General features: G+C 34.1%; 1 protein-coding gene across 1 annotated transcript in view; it reads right to left on the bottom strand.

Annotated features, from left to right (window-relative positions):
- Positions 1 to 17,156, bottom strand: part of LOC137621393 (homeobox-like protein HDP1) — a 30,732-nt gene extending 13,576 nt beyond the window's left edge. Inside the window, exon 1 of the mRNA XM_068351691.1 lies at positions 17,112 to 17,156. Within this exon, the coding sequence (XP_068207792.1) occupies positions 17,112 to 17,156 (45 nt within the window). The remainder of the gene's footprint in view (positions 1 to 17,111) is intronic.
- Between the last annotated feature and the right edge of the window lie 344 nt (positions 17,157 to 17,500).

Raw genomic sequence — 17,500 nt, 5'->3', positions numbered from 1 at the left:
CAATTTATAAACTCTATATTCATATGCACTTTATCAACCCAAAATCCATATGCACTCTATTAACTCAATAACGATACGCACTTTACTAACTCAATATCCATATCTATTAACACAATATCCATATGCAATTTATTAACTCTATATAAGAGTGCGAGTTGATAAAATGCATATGAATATATTCTATATTCATATGCATTTTATCAACTCAATATCCATATGCACTCTATTAACTCAATAATCATATGCACTCTACTAACTCAATATTCATTTACCCCCTTCAAAAACGTACTCTGTTGGCAGCGATGAACTAAAATGTTTTTCAACATCTCTTTCTCGTGTTTACCGCAATAAAAGCTTAAAATGACGACTCATGCATCATTAGCAATAAAGCTGGTATTTGCTGGTATTATTGCAAAAAAAAGCTATACAAAATATTCAAAGCAGATATTCAAGTAGAACAACAATTTATTGTTAATTTGTTCTCTTCATTTATTTATTTCCTTATTTCCTTTCCTCACTGGGCTATTTTTCCCTGTTGGAGCCCCTGGGCTTATAGCATCTTGCTTTTCCAACTAGGGTTGTAGCTTGGATAATAATAATAATAATAATAATAATAATAATAATAATAATAATAACTGTAATGTGAATTTGGTGTTTTATACTGCTTTAAAGTTTCCTTATTTCCTTTCCTCACTGGGCTATTTTTCCCTGTTGGAGCCCTTGGGCTTATAGCATCTTTCTTTTCCAACTAGGGTTGTAGCTTGGCTAGTAATAATAATAATAATTCATTTAGTTCGCCAAACTTTCACCTGGGCTCCACAAAGCCACCAGAAGAGTTGGAAGTCCCAGGCGTACATGGCTGAGGACTATGAAGCGTGAAGTAGGAGATGGTGAATGGAGAAGTTCTGATTTAAAAGCTCAAGATAGAGACGACTGGCGGAGTCTAACTGAGGCCCTTTGCGTCAATAGGCGAAGGAGATGATGATGATAATTAAAGTTACAAGTTGAATATGTGGACTTTCAGAAAAAAAACTGTCTCCAACAATCCATAGATAAACCAGAACTGGAACTCGGTAGAGCGCATACCTTCGCCTACACTGTTAGAAAAACCCGTATTTTTTATCGGAAATTCTCCGTAAAAATATCCTGTTCTCAATCGTATTTCAGTAAAATATAGGCGACCGTAATTTTACCCTACTTCGTTATTATCTTTTACGGGTTGATGACCGTAATGTCACTCTTTTACGTCAATATAACCGTCTTTAAAATGGTAAAAATCCTGGAATAAATGTTGCCAGACTTTTACCGTTTTTTAATGTAAATGTTTAATTTAACAGTGTATATCATGTTGTGTTTCACAAAATTTAATTTAATCATGCACATTATGGCACTAGTTTCATGCAAATTAGATAAAAATTGGCCACGATATGGCAAAATACGTTTTTGACATTTTCGTGACCTTGATCTTGGAACAATCACGCCCAAAATGTAATAAAATTGTCCTTGGAACATAGCCAATAAAAATTGGCCACGATATGGCAAAAACACGTTTTTGACCTTTTCGTGACCTTGCCCTTGACCTTTGACCCAATCACTCCCAAAATCTAAACACATTGTCCTTGGATCATGGCCATTAACCCCACCAAATTATACGATATTCGGTCAAATAGTTTTTGAGTTATGCGAATCACAAACACAGAGACACATATAAACAAACACACGCCTATCAAAATAAAGTTAGCGGAGGTAATAACACACAAATGCATATAATTCCCTACATTAAAAAATAATAAAATATATATTAAAATATAATAAAATATATATTTTCAATTACATAAAATATATATTTTTAATTACATAAAATATCTATAATAATTTCTAATTTTCATCGTTAGAATAACAAGTTACTTCGTCTTCCCATAAAATACCGAATTAACTTTCATTTATCAATATGCCAACTATAATTTATTCACTGCAAATACTTATGCCAACTATAATTTATTCACTGCAAATACTATTCAAAACGATCCCATTTCCTCTCAGCCATTAAGAAGATCTTCCTTCATCGAAACTTGCATGAAACACTTCAGATATTAATGACTATCAATCAGCTTCGAAGCGACTTGAGGCCCCCAACGCTTCAGAGAACACGTGGCGTTCCAAAGATTAATATTCTGTCACATACTAACATCACATCTTCACTATCAGTTATATTCAATACTATAGTTAATTTTTTTTAGCGAGGCAGATTCGCACCGACTCGCAGTGGTGCCCTTTTAGCTCGGAGAAGTTTCCTGATCGCTGATTGGTTAGAATGATCTTGTCCAACCAATCAGCGATCAGGAAACTTTTCCGAGCTAAAAGGGCACCGCTGTGACCGACTCGCAGTGGTGCCCTTTTAGCTCGAAAAAGTTTCCTGATCGCTGATTGGTTAGAATGATCTAGTCCAACCAATCAGCGATCAGGAAACTTTCCAGGCAGATTTGCACCGACTCGCAGTGGTGCCCTTTTAGCTCGGAAAAGTTTCCTGATCGCTGATTGGTTAGAATGATCTTGTCCAACCAATCAGCGATCAGTAAACTTTTCCGAGCTAAAAGGGCACCGCTGCGAGTCGGTGCAAATCTGCCTCGCTAAAAAAAAGGGAGTATAGTATCATTAAAAAAACACACATAGATACACCAATAAATCCAATATAATTGAGCCCTTCCTTTGGGAACACAGATTAAAAATATATCTTAACATTTAGTTCTATTGCTATGCCTAATAATGGCTTAGTCTTATTTCTCTTCATCTTATTCCAGTCCTTCATTATGCAAGAAACCTGATTACGATGATAATAGGCCTCTCTCTCTCTCTCTCTCTCTCTCTCTCTCTCTCTCTCTCTCTCTCTCTCTCTCTCTCTCTCTCTCTCTCTCGGAGCAACAGTTGAATGCAATTTTCTTGTTCATTATAAGGTCCAATATCTCTCTCTCTCTCCCTCTCTCTCTCTCTCTCTCTCTCTCTCTCTCTCTCTAAAGAGCTGATTCGCTAGACTGAATTGAGAAACGGAATTAGGCGTATTGTGAACCACTATAATGAGCTTGTGCCACCGGGGACTGAAGCAAATACTGAAGCAAATACTGCTGGAGCCTTTGGGCTTGTAGCATCTTGCTTTTCCAACTAGGGTTGTAGCTTAACTAGTAATAATAATATAAATATATATATATATATATATATATATATATATATATATATATATATATATATATATATATATATATATATATATATATATATATATTTATAAGGAAATACAAGCGTGTATAAAAAACGTGCGGCACATTAAAATTTTCCCTCAAAATATTTTTTTTCTTTTTTTTTGAGGGGGGGGGCGATTATGGGCTTCTTTTTGGATTAATTGGATTTTTCCTTCTGATTATACTTAAAACTTTTTATTTATATCCTATTGATTAAACTCCAGTGAACATCACAATCCTCCACTAATTACGAGAAGCAAGTGGAGAATTGAAAAAACATCCAATCGTATGACAAGACGTCGAATTGGCAAGTGAAGCGGAAGAGGCAATTGAAAATGCACTCATTAATGTTTCCAAGAGCGAGACAGTCCGGACTCGTTAAGCGACCCTCTGTGGTCTCCGTAATGACTTAGTAAATTTGCTTTCGAATGTTCACGTTTCTTTCCTAATGGTTTAGGCTTGTGTTTTTCAATGTTTTTACTGTTTGTAAAATATTTTATTTTCCCTTGTTTCCTTTCCTCACTGGGCTATTTTCTCACGTTTCTTTCCTAATGGTTTAGGCTTGTGTTTTTCAATGTTTTTACTGTTTTTAATATATTTTATTTTTCCTTGTTTCCTTTCCTCACTGGGCTATTTTCTCACGTTTCTTTCCTAATGGTTTAGGCTTGTGTTTTTCAATGTTTTTATTGTTTGTAAAATATTTTATATTTCCTTGTTTCCTTCCCTCACTGGGCTATTTTCTCACGTTTCTTTCCTAATGGTTTAGGCTTGTGTTTTTCAATGCTTTTACTGTTTGTAAAATATTTTATTTTTCCTTGTTTCCTTTCTTCACTGGGCTATTTTCTCACGTTTCTTTCCTAATGGTTTAGGCTTGTGTTTTTCAATGTTTTTACTGTTTGTAAAATATTTTATTTTTCCTTGTTTCCTTTCTTCACTGGGCTATTTTCTCACGTTTCTTTCCTAATGGTTTAGGCTTGTGTATTTCAATGTTTTTACTTTTTGTAAAATATTTTATTTTTCCTTGTTTCCTTTCTTCACTGGGCTATTTTCTCACGTTTCTTTCCTAATGGTTTAGGCTTGTGTTTTTCAATGTTTTTACTGTTTATAAAATATTTTATTTTTCCTTGTTTCCTTTCCTCAATGGGCTATTTTCTCACGTTTCTTTCCTAATGGTTAAAGCTTGTGTTTTTCAATGTTTTTACTGTTTGTAAAATATTTTATTTTTCCTTGTTTCCTTTCCTCACTGGGCTATTTTCTCACGTTTCTTTCCTAATGGTTTAGGCTTGTGTTTTTCAATGCTTTTACTGTTTGTAAAATATTTTATTTTTCCTTGTTTCCTTTCCTTACTGGGCTATTTTCTCACGTTTCTTTCCTAATGGTTAAAGCTTGTGTTTTTCAATGTTTTTATTGTTTGTAAAAATATTTTATTTTTCCTTGTTTCCTTTCCTCAATGGGCTATTTTCTCACGTTTCTTTCCTAATGGTTTAGGCTTGTGATTTTCAATGTTTTTATTGTTTGTGAAATATTTCATTTTTCCTTGTTTCCTTTCCTCACTGGGCTATTTTCCCCGTTGGGGCCCCTGGGCTTATAGCATCCTGCTTTTCCAACTAGGGTTGTAGCTTAGCATTTAATAATAATAATAATAAACCCTGACTGGTGAACGACCGACTGGGGTTCAAGTCCCACTCAAACTCATTAGTTTCTTTGGTCGCAGTAACCTCACCATACATATGTGTGTGTATGTGTGTGTGTGTATAGCGTCCCCCCCCCACACACACTGATACCAGAACCTGCCCATGCTTGCCTTTTTCATGCATTAGCTGGTTTGAATTTTTGTGACGTTCTTCCCCGCAAGTGCTTGTATATAAGCTCATTGTCTGTTTAACAAAGTTTAGTTGCATTCCTCTCGCCTCTCTGTTACAGCTTAAAAGCTCAACTCGAACATTAATCAAACGTACAGTCTGCCAACTGTACACAAAGCATATTATTATTATTATTATTATTATTATTATTATTATTATTAGCTAAGCTACATCCCTAGTTGGAAAAGCACGATGCTATAAGCCAAAAGGCTCCAACAGGGAAAAATAGCCCAGTGAGGGAAGGAAACAATAAAATAAACGATATGAGAAATAATGAACATTAAAATATTTTAAAAACAGTAACAACATCAAAATAGATATTTCTAATATAATCTATAAAAAGACTTATGTCAGCCTGTTCAACATTGAACTTTTGAAGTTCTAACCTGAAGATAGCCGGTATGACTACACGAAAAAGTTTAATAAACTGTTTAATTTCATGTTTGAAAAAAAAAATCTATCTTTGAGATGGAATAAAAAAATTGGAAATTCAAAAAGAAATTTAAAAAAATTGTTTGTCCTAGTTTCAACAGTAAATCCAATACGGAAAAATACAGGAAAAACAAAATGAAATAATGAAATCAATGTAGAGTAACAATTTCATATAAAAATAGGAAATTCTGTATAACCTAGAAATCGTAATTGAACAAAACATAACAAAAACAATGCTGTTAATAAACACACAAAGGAACGAAAATACTTATTACAAAAAGGTATCTTTATAATCAACATGAAACAAAAGAAGTAAACAATACACGGATACATTTTTGTAAACAAATACATTATTATTATTATTATCATTATTATTAATATTATTATTATTATTATTATTATTATTATTATTATCATTATCATCATTACTATTATTATTATTACTACCTAAGCTACAACCCTAGTTGGAAAACCAGAATGCTATAAGCCCAAGAACTCCAACAGTGAAAATAACCCATTGGAGAAAAGGAAATAAAAGAGAATGGTGTACCTGAATGTAGCCACAAGCAAGATTGATACATGTACAGAATTACCAAGAAATCGAGTTATATTAATCTCGCCCACAAGCCAAAGTATAACAATCAACAATAAAGTTTTACTGCAAATTAATTAAGCATTTGATACGTATGATAACAATACGTGGGAGTAATCTAAAATTTCTATGGTTTATCAAATTAATCTGGGGATTACAAACGAAAAAACTTATTGCCTGGGAGCATTCATTACGAGAAATAGTATTAATGCTAGTTCAGAGTACTTATATATAGTGTGACGGGCCGAGAGAGGCTGTGGCTAAGAAGGCAGGATAAAAGTAACTGAGTCAACTTTATTACAGAACATCCGTTTATATATACATAAACTCCAGGCAAAAAGGGCATACAAAACATAACAGGCAATTTCATGTTCAACCGACAAGCTCACCGGTTAACAGTTAACGGTGAGAAAAATAGACATGTTATTTCAGGTCCTTATCAGTGCGAGGGGAGAGCAAAGATACAAGCATAATATATACACAAAATAAAATGTCGTTACTATGTACGATCTGTGACAACCGGTTGGTACAATAGCCTAGATACTATAGTCAATTCTTTTTAGCGAGGCAGATTTGCACTGACTCGCAGGGGTGCCCTTTTAGCTCGGAAGTGTTTCCTGCTCGCTGATTGGTTGGACAAGATAATTCCAACCAATCAGGTAGCAGGAAACTTTTTCCGAGCTAAAAGGGCACCGCTGCGAGTCGGTGCAAAGGTGCCTCATTAAAAAAAATTGAGTATAGTAAGAGAGTAAAATTGGAAATCTAAACATTATTCATCTATTCTGGTGATAATCATACACGTTCATATATATCTATTGATTTTTTTATCTCTAGCTGATAATATAAAACCCTGTTTAAGCTTGCCATCGCATGTTTTACATTGTTTGAATTTTTATCGCTAGCTCTCTCCCGCACTAATAATAGAAAAATCTGTTTAAGCTTGCCATCTATTGTTTTTTTTTAACCCTCTCTCTCTCTCTCTCTCTCTCTCTCTCTCTCTATATATATATATATATATATATAAATATATATATATATATATATATATACGTATATATATACACATATATAAATATATAGGAAAAATCACTCAGATACGATAATCTCCCGTAATTTGCCCAAACTGCCGTGTGGTAGTTTGGAAAGGGGGAGAGGGTGTAAAGTGTAGAATCTGTGTGTATGTGTTTGTGTGTGTGCGTGTGCATACCTACAAAATTATTAACCGTCATTTTTCGCGGGTCGTGTGCACTAGCAATAATAATAATAATAATAATAATAATAATAATGACAACATCTTGTGCATGGAATTAACGATTTGCTTTACATATCTATCTAAACATTAAGTCATTTTGACGGGTCGCGTACACTAGCAATAATAAAAACAATAACAACAACATCTTGTGCTAACAATTGATGCTTTCCTTTCTGTGTCGTACCAGACCAGGAGGAGGGGTGGGGGGGAGGGAGAGAAGCATTGTGTGCCTCCCTGTGAGTAATTAAAGGAAATGGCTTGACAAACACAGCGCTAATCACGACCTTTGAAGCTAATTGTGTTGCTTGATTAACATTAAGGTTCCTCATCACCTTTAAAGGCTTTTCAATCGCCGTCAATTTCGTCATTTATGATCATCGGGTTTTCCTCCTTGAAGCGTTCAAAGATTGGGAACTTTGTTTTCCATTTTAAGAACCTTTGGGGGATAATTTACGTTTGTTTAATTTTACAATGTAAACATAGAGGAAGGGTATCGTTTGAGAGAGAGAGAGAGAGAGAGAGAGAGAGAGAGAGAGAGATTCTTAGTTCAAATGTGTTATCCAAAATTTTACTATAATTTCCAATTTTTCTCGGGTTTTTCTCCTTGCAGCGTTCAAAGATTGGGAACTTTGGTTTCCTTGAGAGAGAGAGAGAGAGAGAGAGAGAGAGAGAGAGAGAGATTCTTAGTTCAGAAGTGTTGTCCAGAAAATAATTTCTAATTTTTATCGGGTTTCCCTTTTAGAAGCGTTCAAAGATTTGGAACTTTGTTTTCCTGTTTTAAGAACTGTTGGGGGATTATATATATTTGTTTAATTTTACAACGTAAACATAGAGGATGAATATCGTTTGAGAGAGAGAGAGAGAGAGAGAGAGAGAGAGAGAGAGAGAGAGAGTCTCAGTGGAGGTAAAAAAATCTATATATTAGTCACCAAAAATTGAATTACAAATTTTATATTTCTGGAGAGAGAGAGAGAGAGAGAGAGAGAGAGAGAGAGAGTGTCTCAGTGGAGGTAAAAAAAATCTATATATTAGTCACCAAAAATTAAATTACAAATTTTATATTTCTGGAGAGAGAGAGAGAGAGAGAGAGAGAGAGAGAGAGAGAGAGTCTTAGTGGAGGTAAAAAAAATCTATATATTAGTCATCAAAAATTAAATTAAAATTGTTATACTTATGGAGAGAGAGAGAGAGAGAGAGAGAGAGAGAGAGAGAGTCAGAGAGTCTTAGTGGAGGTAAAAAAATCATCAAAAATTAAATTACAATTGTTACATTTCTGGAGAGAGAGAGAGAGAGAGAGAGAGAGAGAGAGAGAGAGAGAGAGAATCCTTAATTAGGAAATATGTCATCAAAAACTAAAATATATTTTCTAATTTTTTTTTTTACTCAGATTGTTCGTGAAGGTTATGTATGTATGTATGTATGTATGTATGTATGTATGTATGTATGTATAATACATACATACATACATACATACATACATATATATATATATATATATATATACATATATATATTAATGATGTTACTGTTATTCAAAATATTTTCTTTTTCCTTGTTTCCTTTCCTCACTGGACTATTTTCCTTGTTAGGGTCCCTGGGCTTATAGCATCCTGCTTTTCCAATTAGGGTTATAGCTTAGCAAGTAATAATACTACTACTACTAATAATAAAAAAAATAATAATATTAATATATATATATGTATATATATGTATATATATATATATATATATATGTATATATATATATATATATATATATATTTACATATAGATAAATGTTATATCAGTCGTGAAAAACTAGATTAAATTCTAAAAAAAAGTTATCATGCAAGAGAGGCATCATAACCACAATACATTCTTAGCAGTTAATAATAATAATAATAATAATAATAATAATAATAATACAATGAGACAATTTAAATTTTCCTTAATATACCTAAAAAAAACGGTATATTAACGTATTTAATCTATATTTCTTAAAAGAATATTTTAGTCTCCTGAAAAAAAAAGCGATGAAAGCTAATCATGGAATAATTCACGCAAAACCCACACAGTAAATAAAATTATATAATTGAAAAAATAAAATAATTATAAAGAAGTGAATGACATACTCATGTGGTATGAGACACGAAATTAATAAATTAACTACTCCAAAAAAACAAGATTTCTCCTTCAGAAGTTTTGAAATCCTAAAAAACAAATTATTCGTAAGTCAAACATGTTAAAAATTACAAAGCAATGACTTCTAAGCACGAAAATTCTACAGATTATCTAATATTAATTTTGCTTGAGAAACTTGCATTAAAAAAAAAGTATATGCAATTATACACTTGAAAATCAAATACCAACTTTATCGAAGTGAATGATATATTCGAATGGCATGGGACTAAATTATTAAAATATTCCAAAAATCAGATCTATTTTAGAAAGAATGCAGGGAATAACAGTCCTCCTGGCAAAGCGTTCAATAAACCAAAGCCTTGCGGACTCCTTGACTTCCCTTGTGGGTTGTTGTGGCCGAGTCCTGCTCAGACTCGTTAGTGCCATTAGTCTCTGCAACCTTACCATCCTCGTGAGCTAAGGTTGGGGGGTTTGGGGGAGCCTACAGGTCTATCTCTTGATTCATCAACAGCCATTGCCTGGCCCTCCCTGGTCCTAGCTAAGGATGGGGGGTTTGGGGGAGCCTATAGGTCTATCTGTTGATTCATCAACAGCCATTGCCTGGCCCTCCCTGGTCCTAGCTTGTGTGGAAAAGGGGTTTAGGCGCTGATCCTATGTAATATGGTCAGTCTCTGGGGCATTGTCCTGCTTACTAGGGCAATGTCGGTTTGGGAGCCTATAAGTCTATCTGTTGATTAGTAAACAGCCAATATCTGGCCCTCCCAGGTCCTAGCTTGGGTGGAAAGGGGGCTTGGGCGCTGATCATATAATATATGGTCAGTCTCTAGGTCATTGTCCTGCTTGCTAGGGCAATGTCGGTTTGGGAGCCTATAGGCCTATCTGTTGATTCACCAACAGCCATTGCCTGGCCCTCCCTTGTCCTAGCTTGGGTGGAAAGGGGGCTTGGGTGCTGATCATATTTGGTCAGTCTCTAGGGCATTGTCCTGCTTGTTAGGGCAATGTCACTGTCCCTTTGCCTCTGCCATTCATGAGCGACCTTTAAACCATTAAAGGATCAAGGCTCTTGGTAGGATAACGTAAGCTGCTTGTACACGCCACTAAAGATTAGAGATAAAACGTAACTACAGACTTCTTCAGCCTTTAGCCAAAGGAGCTTATAAGGAGATACAGTCCCCGATGCGCATTATGTCATTTCGTAGCTATTACTTGGACCTCCGGTAAATAGCCGCTGATGTACAATAAGTAATTTCGCAGTTACTCTGATTTAAGTAACCGCTGATGTGCAGTAAGTTATTTAACAGCTACTATTCAGACTCAAGTAGTCGCTGATGTGCAATAAGTAATTTCACAGCTACTATTTAGACTTAAGTAGTCTCTGATGTGTAATAAGTAATTTTACAACTATTACTTTGACTATAGTATCTACTGATATTCAAGTAATTTCGTAGCTATTACTTTGACTTAGTAGCCGCTGATATGCAAGTATTTTCGTAGCTATTACTTTGACTTAGTAGCCGCTGATGTGCAATGAGTAATTTCTCAGCTACTACTTAAACTCAAGTAGTCTCTGATGTGCAATAAGTAATTCCTCAGCTACTAATTTGACTTAAGTAGCCGAATATGTAATACGTAATTTTGCAAGTAATTCTGTAGCTATTACTTTGATTTAAGTAGCCTCTGATGTGTAATAAGTAATTACGCAGCTATTACCCTAAGTAGCAGCTGATGTCCAATAAGTAATTTCAAAGCTATTACTCTGACTTAAGTACCTTAAACACACAATACTAAAATATCCAAAAGCAAAAAAAAATCAAATCAAAAGAAAATGCTAACTAAAGCCGCATTTCTCTCTTCCGTCCATTAATGAAAGGCACCGTCTACACAATGCGCCCGAATTTAATCATGTTGGAGTGACGTCACGTAATGATACGCCATCATCCTTTCAGTTCCTTCGCAAGTTAATTAACTCGTCGCTTGTTTCAAGCTAATGATCCTCGGATGAATTCAAAAGATATTTCCTCGCCAGGTACGGTTTTGATCTTTTCTTTTCTGCTTCGCGAAGATTATTCACTACGGGTTTGTAAGGTGCGTTCTTTATTGAAGCGTATGAATGACTCAAGGCTAGTACAGTGGTAATGTGTTCGCCTAACATTAGCATGACAGCAGATCGATCCCAGCCCGGGACTGTAAGTTTAAGTTGCTGTGGCCTGATTGGTAATGTCTCTGCCTGGTGTTTGCCAGTCAGGGGGTTCGAGTCACGCTCAGACTCGTTATTGCCATTAGTGTCTGCAACCTTACCATCCTTGTGAGCTAAGGTTGGGGGTTTGGGGGAGCATATAGGTCTATCTGCTGAGTCATCAGCAACCACTGCCTGGCCCTCCCTGGTCCTAGCTTGGGTGGAGAGGAGGCTTGGGCGCTGATCATATAATATATGGTCAGTCTCTAGGGCATTGTCCTAAATGCTATGGCAATGTCACTGTCCCTTGCCTCTGCCATTCATGAGCGACCTTAAAACCTTTTAGACAGGGGAGGTCACTGCTGAGTTGGGCTTGTCCGGCTGACAATAATAATAAATAATAATAATAATAATAATAATAATAATAATAATAATAATAATAAATAATAATAATAACAATAATAATAATAATAATAATAATAATAATAATAACTGATGTATTTTCGAAAAAGCCATTAACTGATGCTATGACACATGACACATGCTTTACCTGAGAGAGAGAGAGAGAGAGAGAGAGAGAGAGAGAGAGAAACCAGTCCCATGGCAGTCTCCCAATCTCCTGAATCCCTTCCCAACTGCACCCCTATATTTATTTCCTACTCCTGTCCCCAAAACCATTCAATAGTTGCAGTGGTTGCCTAACTTGACAATACCAAGGAGCCCCAAGATATTATTATTATACCAATTAATAAACAAACGTCATTTATAACGTATAAAATGGAAGTAAGTCTGTGTATAATAGCTTACATTCGTACCAAGTTTGATTAGCATTCCGTAGATGATGAAATAAAAATGAGGGAACCTGACGAACAGAGACAGGATAGAACGATTTCACATACAAATCTCTACGTGATCTACATATATCAGATCTGCTTGATTACCTTCGTATTTATTGGCATCGTTCCCATAGCAAGTTAGGTGTAGAAGAGACTCTTGAGCTATGGTAAGCAGCTCTTCTAGGGAGAAGAACACTCCAAAATCAAACCATTATTCTCTATTCTTGGGTAGTGCCATAGCCTCTGTACCATGGTCTTCCACTGTCTAGGGTTAGAGTTCTCTTGCTTGAGGGTACACTCGGGCACACTATTCTATGTAATTTCTCTTCTTGTTTTGTTAAAGTTTTTATAATTTATATAGAAAATATTTATCTTAATGTTACTGTTCTTAAAATATTTAATTTTTCCTTGTTTCCTTTCCTCACTGGGCTATTTTCCCTGTTGGGACCCCTGGGATTATAGCATCCTGCTTTTACAACTAGGGTTGTAGCTTAGCAAGGAATAATAATAATAATAATAATAATAATAATAATAATAATAATAATAACAGACGCAACGCCAAAATGACGGACAAACTACCTTTCTGCACACACTAAATAATTTGTCTAAAAACTGTAAAATGTATGAAACATTTATTCTAATGTTATTATTGTTCTTAAACTTCTCTTGGCGTTTTTACTTATTTCCTTTCCTCACTGGGCTATTTTCCCTCTTGAAGCCCTTGGGATTATAGCACCATGCGTTTCCAACTGGGGTTGTAGCTCAGCAAGTAATAATAATAATAATAACAATAATAATAATAAACAATAATAATAATAATACAGAATCAAATAGCGTTTTCTTGAATGACTGTCTACCTTTGTACTTGATTGAACTCTCTACCGTGTAAAGAAAACTGCAATGATAATGTAGGCGTGATTGACAGATGAAAAGTTATTATCATTATTATTATTATTACTAGCCAAGCTACAACCCAAGTTGGAAAAGCAAGATGCTATAAGCCCAAGGGCTCCAGCAGGGAAAAATAGCCCAGTGAGGAAAGGAAATAAGGAAATAAATAAATGATGAGAAGTTAACTATAAATCATTCTAAAACAGTAACAACGTCAAAACAGATATGTCCTATATAAACTATTAACAACGTCAAAAACAGAATATGTCATATATAAACTATAAAAAGACTTATGTCAGTCTGATCAACTCTAGTCAATTTCTTTTAGCGATGCAGATTTGCACCGACTCGCAGGGGTGGTGCCCTTTTAGCTCGGAAAAGTTTCCTGATCGCTGATTGGTTGGACGAGATAATTCTAACCAATCAGCGATCAGGAAAATTTTCCGAGCTAAAAGAGCACCGCTTGCGAGTCGGTGCAAATCTGCATCGCTAAAAGAAATGGGCTATAGTAGGAATAGATGCATTGACAGTTGCTACAGATTAACCTACAGACAGAAAAAACAGGCGACTTCCATTGATGTCCCCAGATAGTCCATAAACAGTGGACAGACAGATGATTTTCCTTGAAGTTCAAAATAGTCACTGTTCAGCGGACAAATGGACAGATAAACGATCTTCCTTCATGTCCATTACAGTCCCAAGTCAGCATAAAGACAGACAGATACACACACACACACACACACATATATATATATATATATACACACATATATATACATACATACATACATATATATATATATATATATATACTGTATATATGTACATATATACAGTGGTATACATAATTACACACATTTAAATACACAAACACATATATATACTTATCCGTAAAATATATATATTATATATATATATACACATATAAATATATATATATATATAATATATATATATATAGACATATATATATACATATATATATATATACATATATATATACATATATATACATACATATATATACACACACATATAATCTATAATATATAAACATACAGTATACACAAATATACATAAACTTCCCATGTTCTCAAACTTCAGAATATATCTTTTTATCAACCCTCCACCGAAACAAAACAACTCCAAAAAAAGAAACATTGAAACAGACTTAGTCGCACTCTTTCTCTCCTTTCCATTTCACCCATGAAGGAAAAAAACGAAAGATTCTCATGACGTTTCTTCTCCTAAGTTTCTCTACTCAGTTCCTCCAACAAGTTTTCTTTCCCGAACTTTATGAGGATGATTTAAACTCTCCGGAGTCATGCGAAAGATTTTCGTCTTGGGAGAAAGTTTTAGGAGGAAGTTTCACCTAAAATCTTTTAGAAGCTTAATGAACATCGCGTGGCTTTTAGATAAAAACGAATGATACAACTCGAGGGTTTTTTTTATTTTATTTATAGAGGTTATTATCAAATGAGACTTTTAGTAGGATAGGACACTATATATATATATATATATATATATATAAATTCCGTAGAAGGTTTTTAATTGCTACATAAACACGGACACATGGACACACACACACACATATATATATGTGTGTGTATATATATATATATATATATATATATTTACTTATTCCATGATCCACGAGAGTACCCGACCAGTCAAAATTGAAGACTAAATATTTAGCTACATATGCACACACACAGATTCAACCTTTCCCATCCCCTACCCCCTCTCCTAACTGCAACACCTGGGTATGACTACTTCCTCTCCCACCAACCCGAAAGACGGGGAGAGACTGCGTAGTACTGTAATGCTTTTGGCAATGCTGCTCAGTGTGATCGGATATATATATATATATATATATATATTCAAATAAGCCATATAAATTTTGATACATTAATGTCTGGATTCTCTTAACGACCTTGGGATCAGAGCCCCAGGCGAAATCACACAAAGAAAAGAGCTTGTGTCCGGCCGGGAATCGAACCCTGGTCGGCAAGCTTGTATAGACAGTGACTAAACCACTTGGCCACGAAGAAAGATAAAAGTCGATGACAATTCTACTGTACTTATACCTGTCGAATACAGTAAATATATACATACATATATATATATATATATATATAAAACCATATCTATACACATATATATGAATATATATATATATATATATATATACATATATAAATATATATATACATATATAATATATATGTATGTATATATATACATATTACATATATATTTAATATTTATATATATATAATATATATATATATATATATATCTATATATATATATATATATACACATACATAAACAACCAGACACGTGCTCTTTATTATATAAAGGAGATTCTTCTTGTGACCCTTTTGTTCCTGAAAGCACAAAACAGAAATTTCAAGAATAAACATATTTTGCTTCCCTTTCTGCTTTTGTTTCCTCTAGATTTTGACTGCACTGAACAATGCACCCTAAATTATTTTTCCCAAAAATTGTACAAAATATGAAAGATTTATTTTAATGTATTGTTCCAAAACTTCTCTTGTCGTTTTTCCTTATTTCCTTTCCAGACTGGGCTATTTTCCCTGTTGGAGCCCTCGGGCTTATAGCATCCTGCTTTTCCAACTAGGGTTGCAGATTAGCAAGTAATAATAATAATAATAATAATAATAATAATAATAATAATAATAATAATAATATTAAAAATAACAATAATAACAATAATAATAATATTAAAAATAATAATAATAATAATAACAATAATAATGGTAATACTAATGATAATAAAAAATAATAATAATAATAATAATAATGATAATAATAATAATAATAACAATAATATTAAAAATAATAATAATAATAATAATAATAATAATAATAATAATAATAATAATAATAATAATAATAAAGAATTGATATTTAAATTCAGACGTGCATTTATGAATTCAGGAATTTATTGACGCTTATTATCTAAACTTTCTAAACAAGGTAATTCCAGCCAACCTAAAATGTAACAGTGAAATATAATTGTTATTCTAATGTCTAACAAGAAGGCAATAAAGTCTAAGCTTAAAGAGAAAGCATAAAATATCCCATAACAAGGTATGAATAACATAATTAAATGTGTTATTTTGTAAAAGTACAATTCAGTACTGCCACATGTTTTACGCAATCAATCTGAGAGAGAGAGAGAGAGAGAGAGAGAGAGAGAGAGAGAGAGAGAGAGAAAGAGAGAGAGATTTAAGGATCACGACAAAGTCTCTAAAAAATTTTTAAAATATATTCTAAAAAACCTATTGATGACATATTTCTATCAGATTTATTTAATAAATTCAACAGTTATAACAATTCTCAATAACAGTGCATTTGTGTATTTCCGGTACCTTGTTGATAAAAGAAGTACTGCTAGACGAATCCCCAAAATTGCTACTCATCACGAAGGGGCACAATGTATGCCACGGAGGAAAAAAAAAAAAAAAAAAAAAAAAAAAAAAAAAAAAAAAAAAAGAAGAAGAAGAATTATGGAAGAGAACTACGGTCACATCCATCAATTCGTGCATGGCACAAGAACCTCATGAAGGCAAGGACTGTCTTGGATAAAGGGTGACCTATGTGGTAACGTCCCTGACTGGTGATCACGAGACTGGGGTTCAATTGCCGCTTAACCTCATGAATTCCTTTGGCCGCTGCAACCTCACCATGGGGAAGCCTATAGGTATATCTGCTGAGTAATCAGCAGCCATTACCCAGCACTCCTTGATCCTAGCTTGGATGGAGAGGGCGTTTGGACGCTGATCATATGTATATATGGTCAGTCTCTAGGGCATCCTCCCTGTCCCTTGCCTCTTCCATTCATAAGCAGCCTTTTAAGCCTTTAGAGGGAGAATTGGACGACCAAAAATATGAGGAACATAATCGATCCAGTAAGACAAGCCTTTGAACGTTCTCCTACAAAGTTCATTTTCCTGCTTGATAGGGCAATGTCCCTATCCCTTGCCTCTGCTATACATAAGCGGTCATTTAAGCTTTTAGAGGGAGAATTGGACGACCAAAAATATGAGGAACATAATCGATCCAGTAAGACAAG

Source organism: Palaemon carinicauda, chromosome 28, assembly GCF_036898095.1.
Source record: "Palaemon carinicauda isolate YSFRI2023 chromosome 28, ASM3689809v2, whole genome shotgun sequence".
NCBI classification, from domain to species: domain Eukaryota; kingdom Metazoa; phylum Arthropoda; class Malacostraca; order Decapoda; family Palaemonidae; genus Palaemon; species Palaemon carinicauda.
This window is presented reverse-complemented; position numbering and strand designations above follow the sequence as displayed.